An 18,206-nucleotide genomic window follows, 5' to 3' on the forward strand; every position below is an offset into this window, starting at 1 on the left:
TTCCCTCAGGGCAGTCCCTGCACAGTCCCCAGGGAAGTTCCAGGCTCCTCTGATCCAGAGACCTTCCCTGCACTCCTCTCCCCATCATGGCATGCAGCTGAGCCGAAGCACTGTTGCCTCGGCATCCCTTAGTGCCCCAGGCACACCCCGTGCTGACACCCAGTTTCTTCACACGGTGATGGACAGCCTCAGGCGCGGCTCGGAGGCCGCTGGCTTTGTGCTGCTGGCTTTGTGCTGCTGGCTTTGTGCTGCTGGCTTTGGCCTTCGCCAGGCCACTGCTGTTCAGAAGGGAGGGCAGCGAAGCATCCCCGGGACAGGCACCGCACGCTCTGGATTCCCCGGGCCGCGGCACTTCCCAGAAGTGAGCACAGAGGGTCCCGAGGGAGTCTCGAGGGCAGAGACCAGCAGCTGAGGCCAGGGAGGGGATTTCTGGGCCCACCCCTGCGGGCCCTGCCTGGGAAGTCCCCACATCCCCGGGCACCGGCCGTGCACAGGCTGCAGCTGCGAGCGCTGTGTGCTCTGCGCTCCTCGCCCAGGCAGGAACCCCCAGCCCGCGCAGCCGCGGTCCCAGTGTCCGCACAGTGGGACAGCCCCGTGCTGGGGCAGCGCCCACAGTCAAGAACAGTGGACAGGGCCCCTGCCCAACGCAGCCGGGCCCCAGCACCGCCACCGCTAAGGAGCCTGAGCCCTGGACTGGGCAGGAGTGCAACGGGACCCCGGTGTCTGTCTCAGCCTCGCTTCGAGTGAGGTCTGTGGCGCCACCCAGCGGCTTCAGCCGGCAGCCTTCAAAGGCACTACTAGTCCCAGCGTGCCTGGCGGCGGCGGGCAGCATGCTTGGAATCAGGCACGTTGCCTAGCGCCGTGCGCCTCGACAGGCATGGCGGCGGGCGCTTACGTCAGTGCCTGGCGCCGTAAAGCGTGCAGACGTCGTAGCCCTGGCGGTGCTTTTCCCCCGCTTTACGGCAGCGGTGGTTGGCGCCTTTGTCCTGGCGGGCGGCGGCCTGAGGCAGAGCGGACCCGGTGCGGCGGTGAGTCTGCGGCGGCCCCGCCGCTACACCGCGGCGTTACCGGAGCGCTAGAGTGAGGGATGTAGCGCGGCAAACCCCGCGGGGGTCAGGCCCCGGGCTGGGCGTGCCCCGCGGCCTGCGAGCGGGCCGCGCCTCAGCCTCCGCGCGGCCGGGATGTGGTAGTGTGGAGCGCGGGCCCGCTGGAACCTCTCCTCTCTCTTCGTGGGGGCTGGGGACCGGACGGTCAGTAGGCTGAACGGGGCTGGAAAACGCCGGATCCCCAGTCAGGGTGTGCAGCGGGTGATGTCGCCGTCGCGACAGCCCCCGGGAGCGCTTGCGGCCTAGTGTGAGAACGGCAGCCGCTGGTGAGGCGTCAGGCGGATTGGGTTTTTCTCAGCGATGCTGGAGGATGCTGCCGAGCAGGTGAGCAGGCCCCGGGCAGCCGCGCTCTGGGAGGCCTGGTTGCTGCTCTCCCGGAGCACAGTGCCCCGGGGAAGAAGGGCGCCGGCGTTTTCCGCTTTCAGGCTTCCCGTGCGGCAGCTCTGCCTCTGCCCGCGCTGCTCGTTGCGGAGAGCTGGCGAGCGGCCGCTGCTGCTGCTGCTGCTGCTGCTGCTGGAGAACCGGCCCCGGGTTCCAGTAAATCCTCTGGGAAGCTGCTGCTCCTTAGCACCATTATTTCCAGTGCTGGCTGGCATCGCTGCCTGCCTTGCCCAGGAACATCTGGCAGGCTTGTGTGCCCTGTTGTAGTATCCTCCCTCATCTGTTTCTCATTTTCTGACGTGATAATGCTGTTAATGTATAACCTTCAGTTTTAAATGCAAAGGCTTAAGAAAAGGTGTTTTTAATTAACTGCCAAAGGATTTACTGGAACATAAGACAACTGTCCTGTGTCTGTTTAGGCTGGCAGTCAGTTTCTGCCTGAGGACTGGCACCTTGAAGCCCAGTGCACGGTTGGCCTCCATTAACCTGGTGCAGCTTGCTTAAAGCTGGGACAGCAGTCATTTGGTCTGGTCTTGTGATTGCTGAATGGCCCTTAACGGCGTAATCCACCAAATGGGAAATGTTAAGAGGCAGTAAATGCTGTGGTAACTCAACCTGTCTGGGTGTCTGGGATTTATTGCTTTGTTTTGAAAGTGATCTGCAGGTGGAAAAATTGCTTCCTGGTTTTTCTCCCCATGGAAAGCTCTTGCACCCTTGCCCCCCAGCTGCCCCCCCTGCTTTCCCACCCATAAGAAAAAGCAAAGGGAATTTCTTGCTGCTTTTATACTGGAAGCGAACTGTCCTGCAGTTGTGGGATTGTTGTTGTGTGTACAGGGGATGTTCCAAGGCCACACGTGGGTCATGCTGCCTGAGCAGGTGCTCCAAGCCCTGGTGGTGCTGGGAGCTGGCTGGAGACCAGTGATAGGAATTTGAGCAGCAAGAGTAGAAGAGAAATGTAGTGTTTCTTTGCAGAAAAACAGGATGAGGTGTGGCACTTCTGATGCAGAAGGTATAACTCTTGTGTGCGTGTGTGGACAAACTTACAGGCAAATGTGGTAGAAGAAATGGTGCTTTTTTTGCATGGTTTTTGAGTGGACTGTTGTTTTTTTGCCCTTCTTGCCTGTTTTAGCAGCCTGGTTTGTTTTTAAAAGTCTCTCAGCCTGGGCGGGGTTCTCTGCTTCCCACCCACGCAGGAGGAGAAAACAATGTGAGCGTGACGTGACCCCTCAAGTTTTACATCTCAGATCTGGAGTAGGTCTCGTTTTACATGCCAGCTGGGTGTTGTCCAAAGATACAAAATGGTTTTACATAAAGAGTTTTACATTTGACTTTGCATTTACATTTATTTGGAGACTACTGTGAATGAGTACAGGTCACTGGCACTGGGAGTCGGTTGTCACTTCCTGTGACCAACAGAAGCAGTTTGTTTTGATTCCACTCCCATTTCATGAGCTTTCTTGCCTGTTACAAAACAGAAACCTCCCTCCCATATTCCTCTAGCTGAATGTTCAGGACTGTGACAACTTTATTAAAGAATTTTCTCTCAACTCTCAAGTTCATCTCAGAAGTTTTGCTGTTTTTCATTTCTTTAAGCTGTGACTTTCACAGCAGCAGGTAAAACCCTGCGTGAGCTTTGGGGTTTCATAGCTGGGTGCAGTGTGTTGGATTGGGTGTTTGTTGGATGCTTTGCTGTCATTACTGGAGTGAGTTTGTGCAGGGGGAGCTGCTGCTGCCCTGGCTCTGTCTGCAGCAGGGGGTTGGCGCAGAAGTCTTTTACCATGCTGGGGGAGGTGAGGCCTCAGTACAGCATTGGGGGTGGGAGGGCTGTGGGGGTAATTTCCCAGCTGTGGACCCGTCTTCTGTGGGAGCTGACAACTCAACAGGGACAGGAATACTCTGTTTAGTGGAGATAGGAGTAAGAAATGGTGTTTTCTGGTGTGGCAAGCTGCTGTTTCATACTGGGGGAAGTGCCCCAGGTGTAGTCGTTGCAGTGCATGCAGACAGCACCTCCTGGTGCCCTGCTCCAAGCCTGCTGTTGGAACCTTTGTCTCTTGTGCCGTGCTGTGGTGTTTCCTTTCTGCTTGTTAGATACTGGATCCATTCCAACTCTGCTCACCAGAGGATTGAAGTAGATGAGACAATAACGGATGCATCGAAAAACTTGAGATACTTTAGTGGAAAATCACTTTTATTGGTGTCTTAGTTTGGTGTTAAACCACTAAAACTTGCCTGCCAAGTCCCTCGGGTTTGCTGCCTGCCAGCGTTGCCCCAGGCCCCAGCGAGTGTTTCGCCAGCCCTCCCTGCCCCTGGGCTGAGGTTTCTCTGGAGCGAAGCTTGCCTGAAGCAGACCCAGTTGGCCTCTAGTCCCCAAAGCTGTAAGCTTCCTCTTGTGGCAGTGTGATGCTGCTGTGGAGGGTTGCAATGATAAGCTTGGCCGTTTCTCTTTTTTGCGAAGAGCTGGATTTGGAGCGAAAGCAAAATGGCTCGAGGACGCAAGAGCAATAGCATCAAACAGAGCGACTTCACTAACAGCACCAACCCCCAGGACTTAGAGAGAAGACTTTTTGTCGGCAATTTGCCCACAGACAACATGACTCGTGAAGAAATGGAAGAGATCTTTGCAAAATATGGCAAGATCAGGGGTTAGTATTTTATCTTCTGCCTCTTCGTGGCTGGGAATCCAGTGGAAATTGCTGCCGCTGTGCTTGTCAAATGCTGTTTGATGATGGTGATGAGAGGAATGACTAATGTTCTTCCTAAAAAAGTGACCTTTTAACCATAATTTTCACTGAAAAAGTGATTCCTTCAGCACAGCTGAAATATAACCCACACATCAGCTATGGCTTGGCTTTTGGGGCTGCACTGGGGTGTTACACCACCTTCCGAGTGACTTCACAGTTTCCCTCTTCAATCTTGGGCTATATTTTGGTCCCTTCTCAGAAGGGAATTGATCTGTGAAATGTATCACAGAGTCTCAAAGCTGTACATTTCCAGCCTGGTGGATTTGATTTTGCTTCCCAGGAAAGGTCTGGGCAGGGTCCCTCTGCGTGCTGGCGCGGTGGGGTTGGTGGCAGCTGGCGCGTGGGTCCGTGCTGTGCCTGCTTGTAACCAGTTTTGCCCTGCTGTTGCCTCTTGCAGCCCTCAGCATGTACCATGGCTATGGGTTCGTGCAGTATGACCGCCTGGAGGACGTCCAGGCCGCTCTGGAAGGGGAGAAGGGCCGCCTTTATAAAGGGTATAGATTAGGTAAGAAAATTGCTCTGTGCTCTTCTCCTCCCCTCAGCATGCCTTCCAGTGCAGAGAGCTGCTTCCTTAGAGCTCTCTGGAGAGATCAGTGTGTGAAACGTGCCTGGTGCTGGTCTGCAGCCACCCTCACTGTGTAGGTGTTGGCCTTTGTGTTAACCTGCTGCAAGTGCTGTGTGGTCCAGCTGCTGCCCAGGCCTCCCTCTGAGCTGAGGGTTGTGTGGGTCAGCGGGTGAAAATACCTCACGTAAGAAACTGTTCCATGTGCCAGCCCTGGAGCATGACCACAAACACCACACATGTCTTTAAAATTCTTAAACCAGTGCTGGGCTTGATCCCAGGAGGTTCAGAGGGACTGGTCCCAGCACTCAGCAGCCTGTTCAATAGGAGATCATGCCACATCTGAAATCAAGAGTAGAGCTGCAAGCACCAGCTGCTTTACAGAGGCTCTTTTCATAAACATGAAAAACATTCTGCTACGTGTGCTGGGAGCAAACTTGAACAGAAATGAATGGTTAGAAATCTGAGAGTAATGTCTTAATGCAGGCAAAAAAGTAAGAAGAAAACCAGTTTCACTTAGTAAGGAAGGAAAAGAGCAATAAATAACTTGTGGGAGGGTTTGTGTTCAGGAACAGATCCAAGTCTGACAATGGAAATGCAGAGAAATAGACAGGGAGGGTAGAAAGGTACCAGGAGAAATCATGGCCAATATTGTCTAGGTCTTGAATCTTAAATAGGAACAACCATGCTGGTTTAGAAGGCAAGGGGTAACTGTCTGGAATTACTACATCTTGAACTGTAAAGGACGCCTAGTCCTCAGTTAACATGTGCTGTCTGTTTCTGAAGGGGCAAAAGGTGTGTTTAATATAGTTTCCATTTTGGCAGCAAAACAAAGCAGCAGCTACCAAAACTAGACCTCTCAAAAATTAAATCCATCATCTGCAAGGCTCAGTGAAATGGAACCTGCCCAGGCTATTAGTGTTGGATTTTCACAAGGCTTGGAAATCCAGGGAGTTTCCAGGGCTAGCAGAGCACTGGGGATGTGCAGTGGGAAGGGAATGAGCCTGGCTCAGCCCCTGGTAACAGGGAGTCTTTCACCTGACCCTTAGCAAGGAGGGGATTAATTAATGCCAATCAAAATCAATCCTGTCAAGCTTATCTCCAGCTTTGAGGCTGCAGGTGGCAATATTGGTGTGGAAGACTTGTGTAAGATGTTTGATTTTATTTAGAAACTAGAACACTTAGAACAAAGGGTTAAACCAATTCCAGGCAAATCCCAGTGTAACATGGGTGGGATTGCCCAGTGCTTTGAGTAGGGCTCTGGGAGAACTGATTCCTGGCTGTACACTGCTTTTGAGTGACTTGGTTTTAAAAGAGGGAGGTGGTGAAAATTTGGTCTCTGCTGATGGAATGACCTGGGTGCACCCTGTGTGGGGTGCAGCAGAGCTGAGCTGCCAGCAGAGCCAAAGGCCAGCTCTGCACCCAAGAACGCATTAGTCACCCTTGGGGCTGCCACTGCTGACCTGTATGAGGGAGGTTTGGTGCCTGGGGGGGTTGCTGCTGGAATACTGTGTGCAGTTCTGGTGTGCCTGACTCAGAATGGGTAATGCTGGATTGCAGAAGCCTTAGGAAAACCTGAAGAAGACTTAAAGAGCTGAAGAGCAGGCCCCAGCAGAAGCCTCAGGGTAGAGCATGGATGTGATTGTGTCAGAGCTGCAGGGAAGGGAGTGTTAATCTTGTAGGCGTAGCTATGACTGAGCCCTTAAATGGGAATAGTTTCTCTAACAGCAGAGTAATTTTCTCCTGGAATAATTTAGTGGAGCTTTGGTGGTGTCTCTGCTCTGAAGACTAAATTGGAATTGGATGCTTTGCTAAAAGATAAGCTGTAGCTCAGTGCCACTGCTGCACTGGAGATAGGGGTTCCTGTCACCTCTGCTTGTTCAGAAGGTTCCACTCTGGCTGCAGTGCCTCTGTCAGCTCAGAATCCTGCAGGACAGAAGACTTTTCCTTCAGTTTTATCAGTGGTCAAATTACTTCACCTGTAAATGCTGTTGGCATTAAATAAAATGTTATTGAACCTGTTCATTTTGCACAAGTGAAGGATCCCTGTGAAAGGTATTTTTATTTTTCTTCTACTAAAATAACTTTGTTCAGCTCGAAATACCTTTTTTTTTTTTTTGCCTTTTAATTTGAAAGAAATGTATCATGCTGAGTGTAAACATCATACTAGGTTTCTGCAATGGCATCATAAAAGAGAAAATAAAAATACTCTTAAACCAAAGAAAGCAGATAGTGTCTTGCTTAAAGATAACACTTGACTTTAAGTGGGGGGGGGAAAAAACAACCACCCAAATGTGAGGAGAACAACTGCTTCATTGCTCAGTGTGAGTGTTAAAGGGCTCTGGGAGGTTTAACTCCAGGCTGCATTGCTCTGATCTTTCACACACACACACACACACAGAGAAGTGTTTCCATGTCTTTAATGAGTAAAACTGTGTAGGGAACAAACGTCCTTCCAGCTGGGCTTGTGCCAGTGGACCCTGCAGGGGCCGCTCTGCGCTCCCATCAGTGCTGCGCCGCTGCCGTGTGTAGGGGACGTTCAGATCACGCTTGCTTCTCTCCCCTGCCCTCCCCCCACCCCCCCCCCCCAAAAAAAAAAAAGAGCAAAAAATCAAAATGAATCCCTTAATTCTAATTTTGATCTTGAAATTATTGAAGGCTAGTTTGGGAAGTGACAGAAGATGTTAAAAGTGAGTCTTGCCTAAGGACATTCTGGCGCGTTTATTCTCTTGCAAGAGCTCTGAAAGTCATTAATGCAAACAGCTAACGAGATCTTAACTGTCAGTAGATTCTCAGGGAGCAGGACCCAGGTTTGTTTTCTTCTTTTCCTTCAATGGCTCTCAGAGTCAAAGACTCAAAGCCATTTCTGTTTGTTCTTGCCCCCCTCCAGTATATTATTTCCTCATCCATCAGAGGCTCTGTCTCTGCACAGTAGAGCAGGGTGGGTCCCTGCCAATTCTGGGCAGTTTCACTTTTTTCTGGTTGAGGACAAGACTGTTTCTTCTGCTCTCTTTCTTCTCTGTGTTTCACTTCATGGTGTTTTTCATGGAGGTGCTCAGAAGCCATCCAATTTCCAGATTTCTGATCTGTGGCACCACTTTGCATCCTGTTATCAGTGGTGTTCTGAGTGCACCACCTTGACCTCCCGAGGAGCGTGTGCCTCCTGCCTGGTGGAGGCTGTAGAAGCTAACGCCGCGGCAGTCCCTGGAAGGCAGTTGCATGTGCCACTTGGGATCCGTTGGGCTATTTTCCACGAGGGTAGCAGCATGCTCCACTGAGCAGGACTGGCTGTGAACATAAGGCTGTGCTGGCCATCAGCTTCCATTCTTGGAGGTTTTCAGACTCTGCTTTTTCTCCTAGAGTCCATGAGTCGCTTTCTGCTTGCTCATAGACTGCAGAAGAAAGAGGTTCTCTTATGGAAGGAAGAGTCTGGATGTAAGCCTGAATGTAAAGGGTTAGAACTTCACCCAAGCTGGCCACCCTAGTTTGAAGTCAGAAATCCCTGAGAACTCCATTATGTTGTACTACCTAATCTTAATAAAAAAAAAAATGGTCAAAGTGACAATGTCTCTCTGCTGAATGGACTTTCTTGCACCATCTGGATGTTGTTGAGCTTGTTGCTTTCATGTGAATTGTGCTGACGCTCTGTTTTTTGTTCCATAGCATTGAACAGATGGGTTGATTATTCTTTACAGATATTAAGCAAGCAGTGGAAAGAAGAAATATGAGTAAGGCTTCATCAAGGTCCAGCCCGGCACGAAGGTAAAGTACCTGGAAGCAGTGAGTTGTAGTAGGAAGGTCAGGCTGTTGGGGCATGAGCTCAGCAGCCTGTGCTAAGTGTCTGTGTCTCCTCCCCGCTGCCACCTCCCCTGCCCAGCGGAGATGCTCGAGCGAGACCCTTGGGATGTGGCCCCTAACTTCTGAGAGCCCTTCTGGCGCCTCGGGAGGCACGGGGAGAGCCTCATGCCTGCTGCTGTTCCTACAGCTAAGGTTGTGTTTTGCAGCACAGGTTGAGAGAGACTTGAGGAAGAAGACACTTGGGGCTTGCTCCTGCCTCAGGCACTGGAGCAGCTGAGGCGCAGCTAGAGAGCGCCGTGGGGCTGCAGCCTATCCTGAGCCACACCGCAGAGCACCTGTGGACCTCACCTTATGTCAAAAGCTTCCAGTGCTGATATGAGACTGGGAAAGGGCACAAGGTTGAGCCATCTTTCTGCTGCACCATCCCACTTGCACGTGTGCTGCATGGTTGGGTCTTGGGGCCAGTGCCCTTTTTGCAGTCACCGATGTGTGCTGGTGACTTCTCCTGGCTCCCTGCCCAGGCACAGCAGGAGCAGCTCCTCTGCATCACATCACACTCAGAGGACATGCAAATGGAGAAGACACAGACTGTCCTGTTGCTGAAGATGACTTGTTTCCTCCATGGTGTTACTGGGGAGCACACAAGGACCTGCTGTGGTTAGCTTGATCTCAGGTGTGCATCTTCTATGCCTATCCTCTAAAGCTATCCACTCAAAGGAGTGTCTAGTTTGACCTAAAGGTAATTAAGCTCTCCTGTGTCTGGAGTGCTGTTAAATTACCACAAACAAAGAAGAAGTGCAACTAGCAAGACATCTGCCACCAGGAATCCAGAGAAGAGTACCTGCAGTTTTTTGGCATCATCTGGGGCTTTTGTGTGTGCTGCGCTTACCCTACCCAGGACCAACTGCTCTTGCAGAAACCTGCAGGGGTCCTGCTGCACAAAGTACAAGCCTTGAGCCTGGGCAGGATCAGGTGTGCTTGGTGCTGGCATCAGGACTCCAGGAATCCAGCAGGCACTGGTGGCACGGCTGTGGCCTCTGTGCCACCACAGGTGCCAAGCAGCATTGCGGATGAGAGGCTGGCACTCATGCCGTGAGTGCTGGTTCTTGGACTGTGATGTGGAGGGACAAGCAGCAGGCACTGATGCCACAGGCATTGGGACCTGTGTCATCCTATAGATGCCCCTGTCAGGGGCCAGAGGAGCCCTGGAGGGCCTGTGGAGTGGACTGCCACCATGGCTATTTCTGTGATAGGCACAGACTTCCAGCTGGTACTGCAGACTGAACATAGGTGGCAATGGGGCTATGGGCATTGAGCCATGATGGACTCTGCATCATGCTGTGGGCACCTGAGGCTAGGTGCAGGCCCCATGCTGAACTGCAGGCAGCAATGCTGGCCTTGCAGTACCCAGTCTCCAGCAGCCACAGGCAGTGGTGCTGATGCTGCAGTAGCAGCAGCTGGAGTATGGAAGTAGGAGCAGCTGTGCCTTCATGCTGCCATCTCCGTGAGACCCAGCACCTCTCTGCTGCCGTTGCAGTTGTACCTTCTTCATCCCAGATCATTCTGTCTCTGCAGCCAACAAATGTGGCCAGTTCTGGTCACCCCTCTCCAGCTGGCATGAGTGTCATGTGCCAGACAGCTGGGCTGTATCCAGCTGTTTGCTGTGGCCCTGCAGCTGCAGGAGGATCAGTTCCTTGGTGTTCATTAGAGAAAGATCAGACTTTTCCCCCAAGCTTCTGCCATCACTCACTGCAAGCTGGGGAAGGGGGCAGTGATGTCTGTCTGGGGGGTGGTTTCCATGCAGATCTCAAACAAAGCAGATTTGTGTGTCCAGGAGGCCCAAGTGGCTCACACTTGTGTGCATAGCTTCTTTTCCAGGAGGAGGCTCTATCTGCTCTTGCTGGGAGCCCTCGATTTGCCCCAAGAGGTGTTGGGTGCCTGATACGAAAGCAGAGCGTGCCAGGGCTCTTGCGGTGTGCAACAGCAGCGCCCACATGCAGGCTCTGCACATCTGCTGCCTGCTCTGCCAACACAGAGCTTGGCACAGCCGGCTCACTGCTCCTGGAGCTCCCAGAGCTCTCTCAGGGCAGTTTCTACCTGAGCTGTAGTGGCAGCAGACTTGTGTTCTGCTTGTCCTTCACACCTGAGGCTGGCCCGGCAGAGGCCTTCCAGAGTCTGGCAAGTTGTGGAAATAAAACTCTTCCAAAAGCCAGGTTTTTCTGATGGGAAAGAACCCTCCAAACATGGAGCTCAGGAGTTTCTTTGCAAGATTCTTTTCTGTTTGGGTCAGACTCCAGTGGAGCTGTGTTTCCTTCTGGGGAACAAAAAGAAATGGTCTGGAGGAAAGCTCCCTGTTTGGGGAAGAGATGAAGACTGGAATGTTATTCTTCCCTGCCACTGAAGACAGCACAGGATGAATGACCTGGGTCGCTCAGGGCTGATGGAGAAGCCTGTTGCTATGGAGGACATGGCTGGGCTTGGTACCCTCAGCATCCTAAACATCAAACTGGATTTCTATGGAAACTGTCCCTTCACATCCAGGACACGGCGCTGGCTGTCACTGCGTTCTGCCTGCAGCACAAGCCCAGCCTACAGTGTCCTTCAACACAATGAGCTCCTTTTTAATGCCACACCAGTAACAAATGATGTCAGGTGTCCTGCTGTCACTGACCAGTGAATTTACTGGATCCCCTGAGTGCTCCTTGCTGTTGCATGTCTGTGGGTACTGGGCTCCAGCATCCTGAGTTCTCTCAAAGAGCTTACAGAAAGCACATTTGACAGATGAGCTGTGGCTGATGTTGGAGGCTGGAGGCCTTGAAATGGTGGTTTCTGAGCTGCCTGTTCCCTTCCACAGGCATTTGGCACTTTCAGTGATGCTCCATCAAGGAGCTGTCTGGATCTTGTCTGACATAGACAAATGGTAGGATTGAGAAGCTCTCCAGGTTGCTTCAACAAACACCTTGGTTTTGGGTAATTCTTGCTGTTGTGGGCTAGGAGGGAGGATTCAGCTGCTGAGAGAAGGGTCACTTTGGCACCTCAGGTAAGAGCTGATGGGGTGACCCAGGCTGTGTCATTAGTGTTTTAATGGGGTTCCCTGGCGTTCTCCTCAGGGAGCCGTTTGCCTACGGGGACGGCCGAGATGCCAGGCGTGACCGCTCCCCTCTGCGGGGCAGCCCGCACAGGGACGGCCGGGACGGCCGCAACGGCCGCGACATCAGAGACCCTCGAGACATGCGCGCTAGAGACATGCGTGACCACAGGGACCCACGGGACCTGCGAGACCCTCGGGATGTCAGGGACCTGCGAGACCCTCGTGACATGAGAGACCTTCGGGACCCTCGTGAGCCCTTCTACGATCGCTACAGGGACCCCCGGGACATGAGGAACCCACGAGACGTGAGGGACCCCCGGGACATGAGGGATCCGTGGGATATGAGAGACCCTCGGGACCCTCTGTACAGGTAACCTCTGCAGGGTGGTGTTGGCTGATGTGTGAGCGGGGTCAGGCGTTTCAGATGAGGAAGTTGTCCTGGCTGGGGACAGCTGGGTGCCTGCTTTGTGTCCTGTGGGAAATGGGCGGGTTCTAGCAATGTCCACATGAGGCCAGCATGAGTGCCTGGAGCATGAATGCTTTTTGCTGCTTCTCTGAACCTGCAGGCGAGAGGAATCTTACGACCGCTACCTTCGCCTGGACGACTACTACCGGCGCAAGGACGAGCCCTGCTACGAGCGCTACAAGGAGCCCTTCGACAGGGCGCCGGGGGGTTCGGAAGGTGAGGCGCCCATGGTGCCAAGGTCACTGCGTTGCATGGTTCTCTGAGCAGGCCCAAAGCACATGATCTGCTCTTGTCTCTCGGGCTTGTTTTCAGACCGTCTGAAGCGGGAGGAGCGGCGCCGGGAGGAGCTCTACCGGCAGTACTATGAGGAAATCAAGCGGCGCTTCGATGCGGAGAGGCCTGTGGACTGCTCTGTGATAGTGGTGAATAAGCAGACAAAGTAAGAGCAGCTTCGTGACACATTCTGTAATGGCATGTTAGGAGAAAATGGAATCCAAGTTGATCCTGCTTAGAGGCTGTCTTACAAGCTGCCCTGGAGGAAGGTGGTGTTAGAGCCAAAGCAATAGTCCCTTGTGCTGTTGTGGGAATATACACTGGTGAGATGGAGAAACGGATCTTGGGCTTTGTTTGTTGCCTTCTTGCCATCTCTCTCTGTACTTTCTCCTCATTGCAACGTTTGCATCCAGATACATGGAGCTGAACCTTCTGCAGACTGTGTAGTTGCTTGCAGGCTGAGAGCCTCAGGATGCTCACGCAGCCAGCAGGGCAGTTCAGTCCTGAGTGCAATGAGCTTAAAGACTTGAGAGCCCCCAGCTCAGCGTGAGAGCTGTGATTTGTGCTTGCAATGGAGGCCTACAGGATGGGGTGGGGGGTGCAGGAACCATGGATCTGCAGATGCTGTGCTGGTATTAAGCTTTTCTGCTGCAGGCTGGCTGCTCTGCTGTGTGGCCCCCCCCATCTCTGCAGGTGTAAATGACCTCCCTTAATGAGTTCAGTTCAAACACATTTGTAAGTAAACAAACTTCTGATGGTGTCAGACCCTTGGCATAGGAGCTGCCTCTCAGGCCAGCTCTGACCTGACTAGCAATTTATTTCAGGGAAACTGAAAGGGCTGATCCAGAGCAAGGGCTTCATGGGGCTCTGATGAGGCTGCTGAACAATGCATTTTGGCAGCCATCAGGAGTGCCAGTCTGAGGTGACAGGGGACTGGATGTGCCGGGGTTGCTCTTTCTGGACGTGACTGACTTGACCTTGCTCCATGGCAGGGAGTATGCGGAGTCGGTGGGGCGCAAGGTGCGGGACCTGGGCATGGTGGTGGACCTCATCTTCCTCAACACAGAGATGTCCCTGACGCAAGCCCTGGATGATGTGAGCAGAGGAGGATCTCCTTTTGCCATTGTCATCACCCAGCAGCATCAAGTTCATCGCTCTTGCACGGTTAACATCATGTTTGGCACCCCACAAGGTACTGAGGTCTTGGTGGGCTTGTGGTCATCCTGGCTGTGGCAGTAGCAGTTACTAATGACTTGGCACCACATCACAAATGGGAATACAATTATTTGCTAGCCTCTGTGGTACTTTATTTGTCCCTTGCCAACAAGACTGTCTGATTGCTGCTGAGGGGGTGTTCTTGGCACCTGGCATTATCAAGCCTTTGCATGTGAGGGCAGCTGTGCACCCCAAGCTCTAGAAATGACTGCACGGTCATGGTGGGTTCAGTCCCACCTCAGCTCATCACTTGTGGCTCTCAGAGAGTGTGTTTGGAGTGGGACAAATTACAGAAGGGATTCTAAAACCAAACATGATTTGAAGAAAACAAACTGAGGGCAGTACATTGGGCCAGGGCAGAGATCTGACCATGAAGCTGGGAAGAGTTGTAAGATAACAGCTACAGAGCAAGTGAGTGTTTGTGCTGCACCTTCTTAGCTCCACTGACACTTGCCACGCCTCTCTCCCTGTCAGACTGTGACTTGGTGGTTGTGAGCATGTGGGTGGCTGTGGGGATGAGAAGACATCAGGTTGATCCCAGAAGGCAGCTGTGGTGCTCTGCTCTGGGCCTGATCACTAAGGTGTGGTTGTGCAGGCTGAGCTTACAGAGGTTATTTCTCCCTTACCATGTTCTCAGGGAATGTTTTGTGAGGTTCCTCTGGGAAGGCAAGCTTCTGAAGGCAGTCTCTGGTTTTTGTGTGCTCGCTGACTGAAGAAGCCAGGTTCTTCTAACATCAGCTACAGATGTGATAGGAGGGTCACTCATTTCCTGCTGAAATACACTCATGCTTCTACTGGGCTTTCCACTGCCCTTGGTTTCACTCTTGACTCCTTTGGTTTGATACCCATGCTCCTGGTGGTGTCACATCTGGTAACCCCAGTCATTAGCTCATCCATGGCTTTCTGGAGATCAAATGTGCTCACTTGAACTGCCTGTGAGGTTCAGGGAACTCTTCCACAAGTGTTAAAATGACCCTCAGGTCCCTGCCAGGAAGAAGAGGGTGGCAGGTTTTGTGTGCTGCAGTGAGCAGGGCCCAGAGTTTTTGGCATTTCTTGGGAGGTAGAGACTCTGTTGATATCCTGCTTTGTGTGGTGGAAGTAATTACCTCAGAAACTTTAAAAGGCAGCTGCAAAGAAAACCCAAACATTGGAATTGACCATTATTTGTTATATCATAGACGAGCTCCACTGCTGTGTGTTGTGCCAGCGTAGTCACCATAAGCAGCAATGTGATGCTGAGCCAGTGCCTGTCTCTGTTTTGGATCTGTCCCCTCCACACTTCTGGATCTATCCAAGGGTTTAGCAGTAGAGTGGCTGGAACTGTCTCCTCTTGGAGCATGCAGAATATGAGAGGTAGAGGGAGCTGCTTTCACTGTTAATGGGATGTGAGGCAGGAAAGATGTTTCTTGGGCTGGTGGGAGGCCTTCGGAGAGTCCTCGGCTGTGGCACAGAAGGATGGCATTGCTGGGTGCTAGCCTTGAGCCTGCTGCTCACTTAGGACACTGAACTTGTGTTGTGTGCCCAGGAAGCCCCAGAGCACTGCTGGGTCCTGGGTGTGTGAGGCAGGGCACGGTGCTGAGCAAGTCCTCTCCTCCCGCAGAGCACCGCAACATGCCCCAGGCTGACGCCATGGTGCTGGTGGCGAGGAACTACGAGCGCTACAAGACAGAGTCTCGGGAGAAGGAGCGGGAGGAGATTGCCCGGCAGGCTGCCAAGATGGCAGACGAGGCTGTGCTGCAGGAGCGGGAGCGCCCTCCCCCCTTGGAGGAGGGGGTCAGAGGAGGGCACCCCCCAGGCATCCAGACGCTGTTGAACCTGCTGGCAGACAACCGCTACCTCACCGCCGAGGAGACCGACAAAGTCATCAACTACCTGCGGGAGCGCAAGGAGCGGCTGCTGAGGGGCAGCTCGGAGCCTCTGCAGGGTGAGTGGGTGGTTGGTGGTGCTCTGAGCTGGCACAGGAAAGCAGCCCTGGGAGCACAGAGCAGTGGTGGCTTCCTCATACAGCTCCTCCCTTGGTTGGGACAGACATGTCCCTGGAGTCTTGAGACGGTTCAGGGCTGGATTCTCTCCGGGTACCACAGGTCTGCCCTGACTGGTTTGGGTGCTGCATAAGGGGCAATAATTCTGCCAAGGTGTTTATGTACCCCAGAGCTGTACAGCTCCCCTGGTCAAGGGGTGGGTGTCCATCCATGCTCGTGCCTTGGGTAGCAGTTTCACTGTACTTCTTCAGGTGCCCCTTCCAGGGTGTTGCAGAGCTTTAATCCTCTTTCCTTTCTTTCCCAGCACCCATGTCAAGACAGTCTTTAGGGGCACCTTCAGGATCATCTCTGGGTGGTCAGTCCAGCCTTCCAAGCTCTCAGGCTCATCAGGGTTCACAGCCTCTGGCCTCTGCTCCATCTGTGCCAGTGTCCTCTTCTACTCCCCAGCAGGAGCTTCAAGCAAAAATCCTCAGCCTCTTCAACAGCGGAGCGGCAGCAGCCGCGGTGGCCAACAGCAGCCCCGCGGCCTCTGCAGGCACGGCAGGTGCCACTCCCAACCAGAACTTTGCCGGCGTGGCTGGCCCCCAGGCCCGGCCACCGCAGATGGGTGCTGGAAATTTAAACCAGGCTCAGCAGAGGTTGCAGACTCCGAGCACTCAGCTTCCTGCTCTCCAAGGCCCTTCAAGAAATCCAGGTCCAAGGCCTGGAGCTCCCCCACCACCTCAGCCACTCTATGGTCAGCACCAAAATCGCCTGCCAGCACCTGGCAGCATACCTGCTCAGAGGCCAGTATCTTCTGGTATCAATTTTGACAACCCCAGTGTACAGAAAGCCTTGGACACCCTCATCCAGAGTGGTCCTGCACTCTCCCACCTTGTGAGCCAGACCGTGGCCCAGGGGCGAGCAGGGCCCTCAGCCCAGCAACCCATGGGCTCCTTCCAGCGGCACTACTAATGCTGAGCAGCCAGGCCCTTTCCCCTCCCCTTGGCCATTCCACATTTAGAGCTGTTTGAAAAGTCTTCTGGCCCTGGCACAGAACAGATACCCCTGGATTTGCATGTCCTCTCCTCTTTGGTGAGGGTGCCCCTGGTGCTGCTGAGTGCTGCCAGTGCTGCCCTGCCTCTCCCCAGGCTGCTGAGTGGTGCCTGGAGGAGCGCGCTCTGCTCTCAGCAGCACGATGTGCTAGCAGCTGCTTTGGCTCGTGGGCTGTTTTGTGCAGTGCCAGCAGCTGCTGCAGTGACAGTCCCCCTGCATTTCCTCCCCCCCCAGCAGCTGGAGCCATCCTCAGGTCACAGTGTAGTCTGCTCTTGCCTGTCTTAGCAAGGTGTCAGGTTTTGAGGAAGTCAGGGCTGCACAGTGGTACACTGAGGGGCCTCCATGGAGACCCATCCCTGGAATGGGCACTGCTTTCCTTTGGGTTTCTTTATGTCTTTTTCCAAGGGCATGTGGAAGGTGCAGTGGTAGCGCTAGCAGCTGAGCTCATGAAGCAGATGCCTGACCACTACTTGGTAACCCAGGTCCATGCCTCGGATCCTTCCGTGGGTCCCGGCAGGGTGAGGCAGAGAAACCCTTCGCACCTCACCCAGCTGATGGAAGCCAGCAGCTTTGGTCCAAGCGCTGTGGCAGAGCTGAAACACAAAGAGCTTCCAGCCAGGCCCAAGATTTCAGATGGTCTCTCAGTTTCCCTCCCCCAGGGCCATCAGTGTTAAGGTAACTCGGTTCAGTTTAGCCTGTTCATTTCCTCTCTCACCACCTCCTCGTGGAACGGTTGGTTACTGGGGCCCAGCAGCTCCTGAGCTGCCACTCCCTTGGAGCGCCAGCAGCCAGGTGCCCATGGTGAGTGTCTGCCCATCCCCTCGCTGGCAGCTGGGGTTGTCTCTCTGAGGTACAGGGGCAGTGCCAAGATGCAATACCACCATTTTGTACATATTTTTTCAACACTTTGGTAGCCGCAGCAGGCAGCTGAGTGGGAAATCAGGCAGTGATTCCTCACTGTTTTTAGCCAGAAACTCTTTGATACCAGCACTCGGAGCAGCTCTGAGCTCTGCTCCCTGTCACAGCAGCACCAGAGTCCGTGGGCTCCCCGCAGGACTGATGGGCAGCAGCAGAGCAGCGTGCTCAGAGCGGAGATCTTCCCTGTCCCCGGTGGTTTGTGTTGTAGCATTTTTTTTTCTCTGTGTGCTGTTTAACAGGAGGACATTACTTTCTAATAAAAAGGCAGGAAAAAGGCTCTGGTGCTTTTTTGACCTGTGGCAGCTCGGGCGCTGCTGGCAGGCGCCGTCCCACCAGGGGCCCCGTGTGCTGGGTCAGAGGCTGCCTGGTGCAGGGAGCTGGCTCTGACCTGCTCCGAGTGTTTCACAGCCTGTGGGCTACACTTTGGATTTGAGGCACCTCTGGTACTTTTGGGTGGTCTTGGGCAGCTGATGTGCCTGGTGTGGGAGGCATGCTGGGGAGGTGTGAGAGGTGTGGGGCTGGTGGTAAGAGGGGAGAGGAGAGGTCAGGGGCTGTGTGCTCAGGTCGGCTGTTCGGGTGGCACAGCGGCCACTGTGTGGCTGCTGCGTGAAGTTCAGGCTCTGGGTTGCTAGGCCTGG

General features: G+C 53.5%; 1 protein-coding gene across 2 annotated transcripts; it reads left to right on the forward strand.

Moving 5' to 3' along the window:
* The first annotated feature begins 941 nt into the window (after positions 1-941).
* On the forward strand, positions 942-17,842 carry NCOA5 (nuclear receptor coactivator 5). Of its 2 annotated transcripts, none has more exons than XM_068150156.1 (10): positions 942-1,028; positions 3,943-4,129; positions 4,626-4,733; positions 8,486-8,552; positions 11,699-12,049; positions 12,246-12,361; positions 12,458-12,584; positions 13,411-13,610; positions 15,234-15,557; positions 15,920-17,842. In XM_068150156.1, the coding sequence occupies exons 2-10, from the start codon at positions 3,967-3,969 to the stop codon at positions 16,567-16,569; spliced, it is 2,106 nt and encodes a 701-aa protein (XP_068006257.1). In that variant the 5' UTR covers positions 942-1,028; positions 3,943-3,966; the 3' UTR covers positions 16,570-17,842. The 2 variants fall into 2 exon arrangements, with proteins under 2 accessions (XP_068006257.1, XP_068006256.1); XM_068150155.1 differs by lacking the exon at positions 942-1,028 and adding an exon at positions 1,058-1,430.
* The last annotated feature ends 364 nt before the right edge of the window (positions 17,843-18,206 follow it).

Source organism: Melanerpes formicivorus, unplaced genomic scaffold, assembly GCF_026170545.1.
Source record: "Melanerpes formicivorus ecotype bairdi unplaced genomic scaffold, bMelFor1.0.p_v2 SCAF_19, whole genome shotgun sequence".
Lineage (NCBI taxonomy): Eukaryota > Metazoa > Chordata > Aves > Piciformes > Picidae > Melanerpes > Melanerpes formicivorus.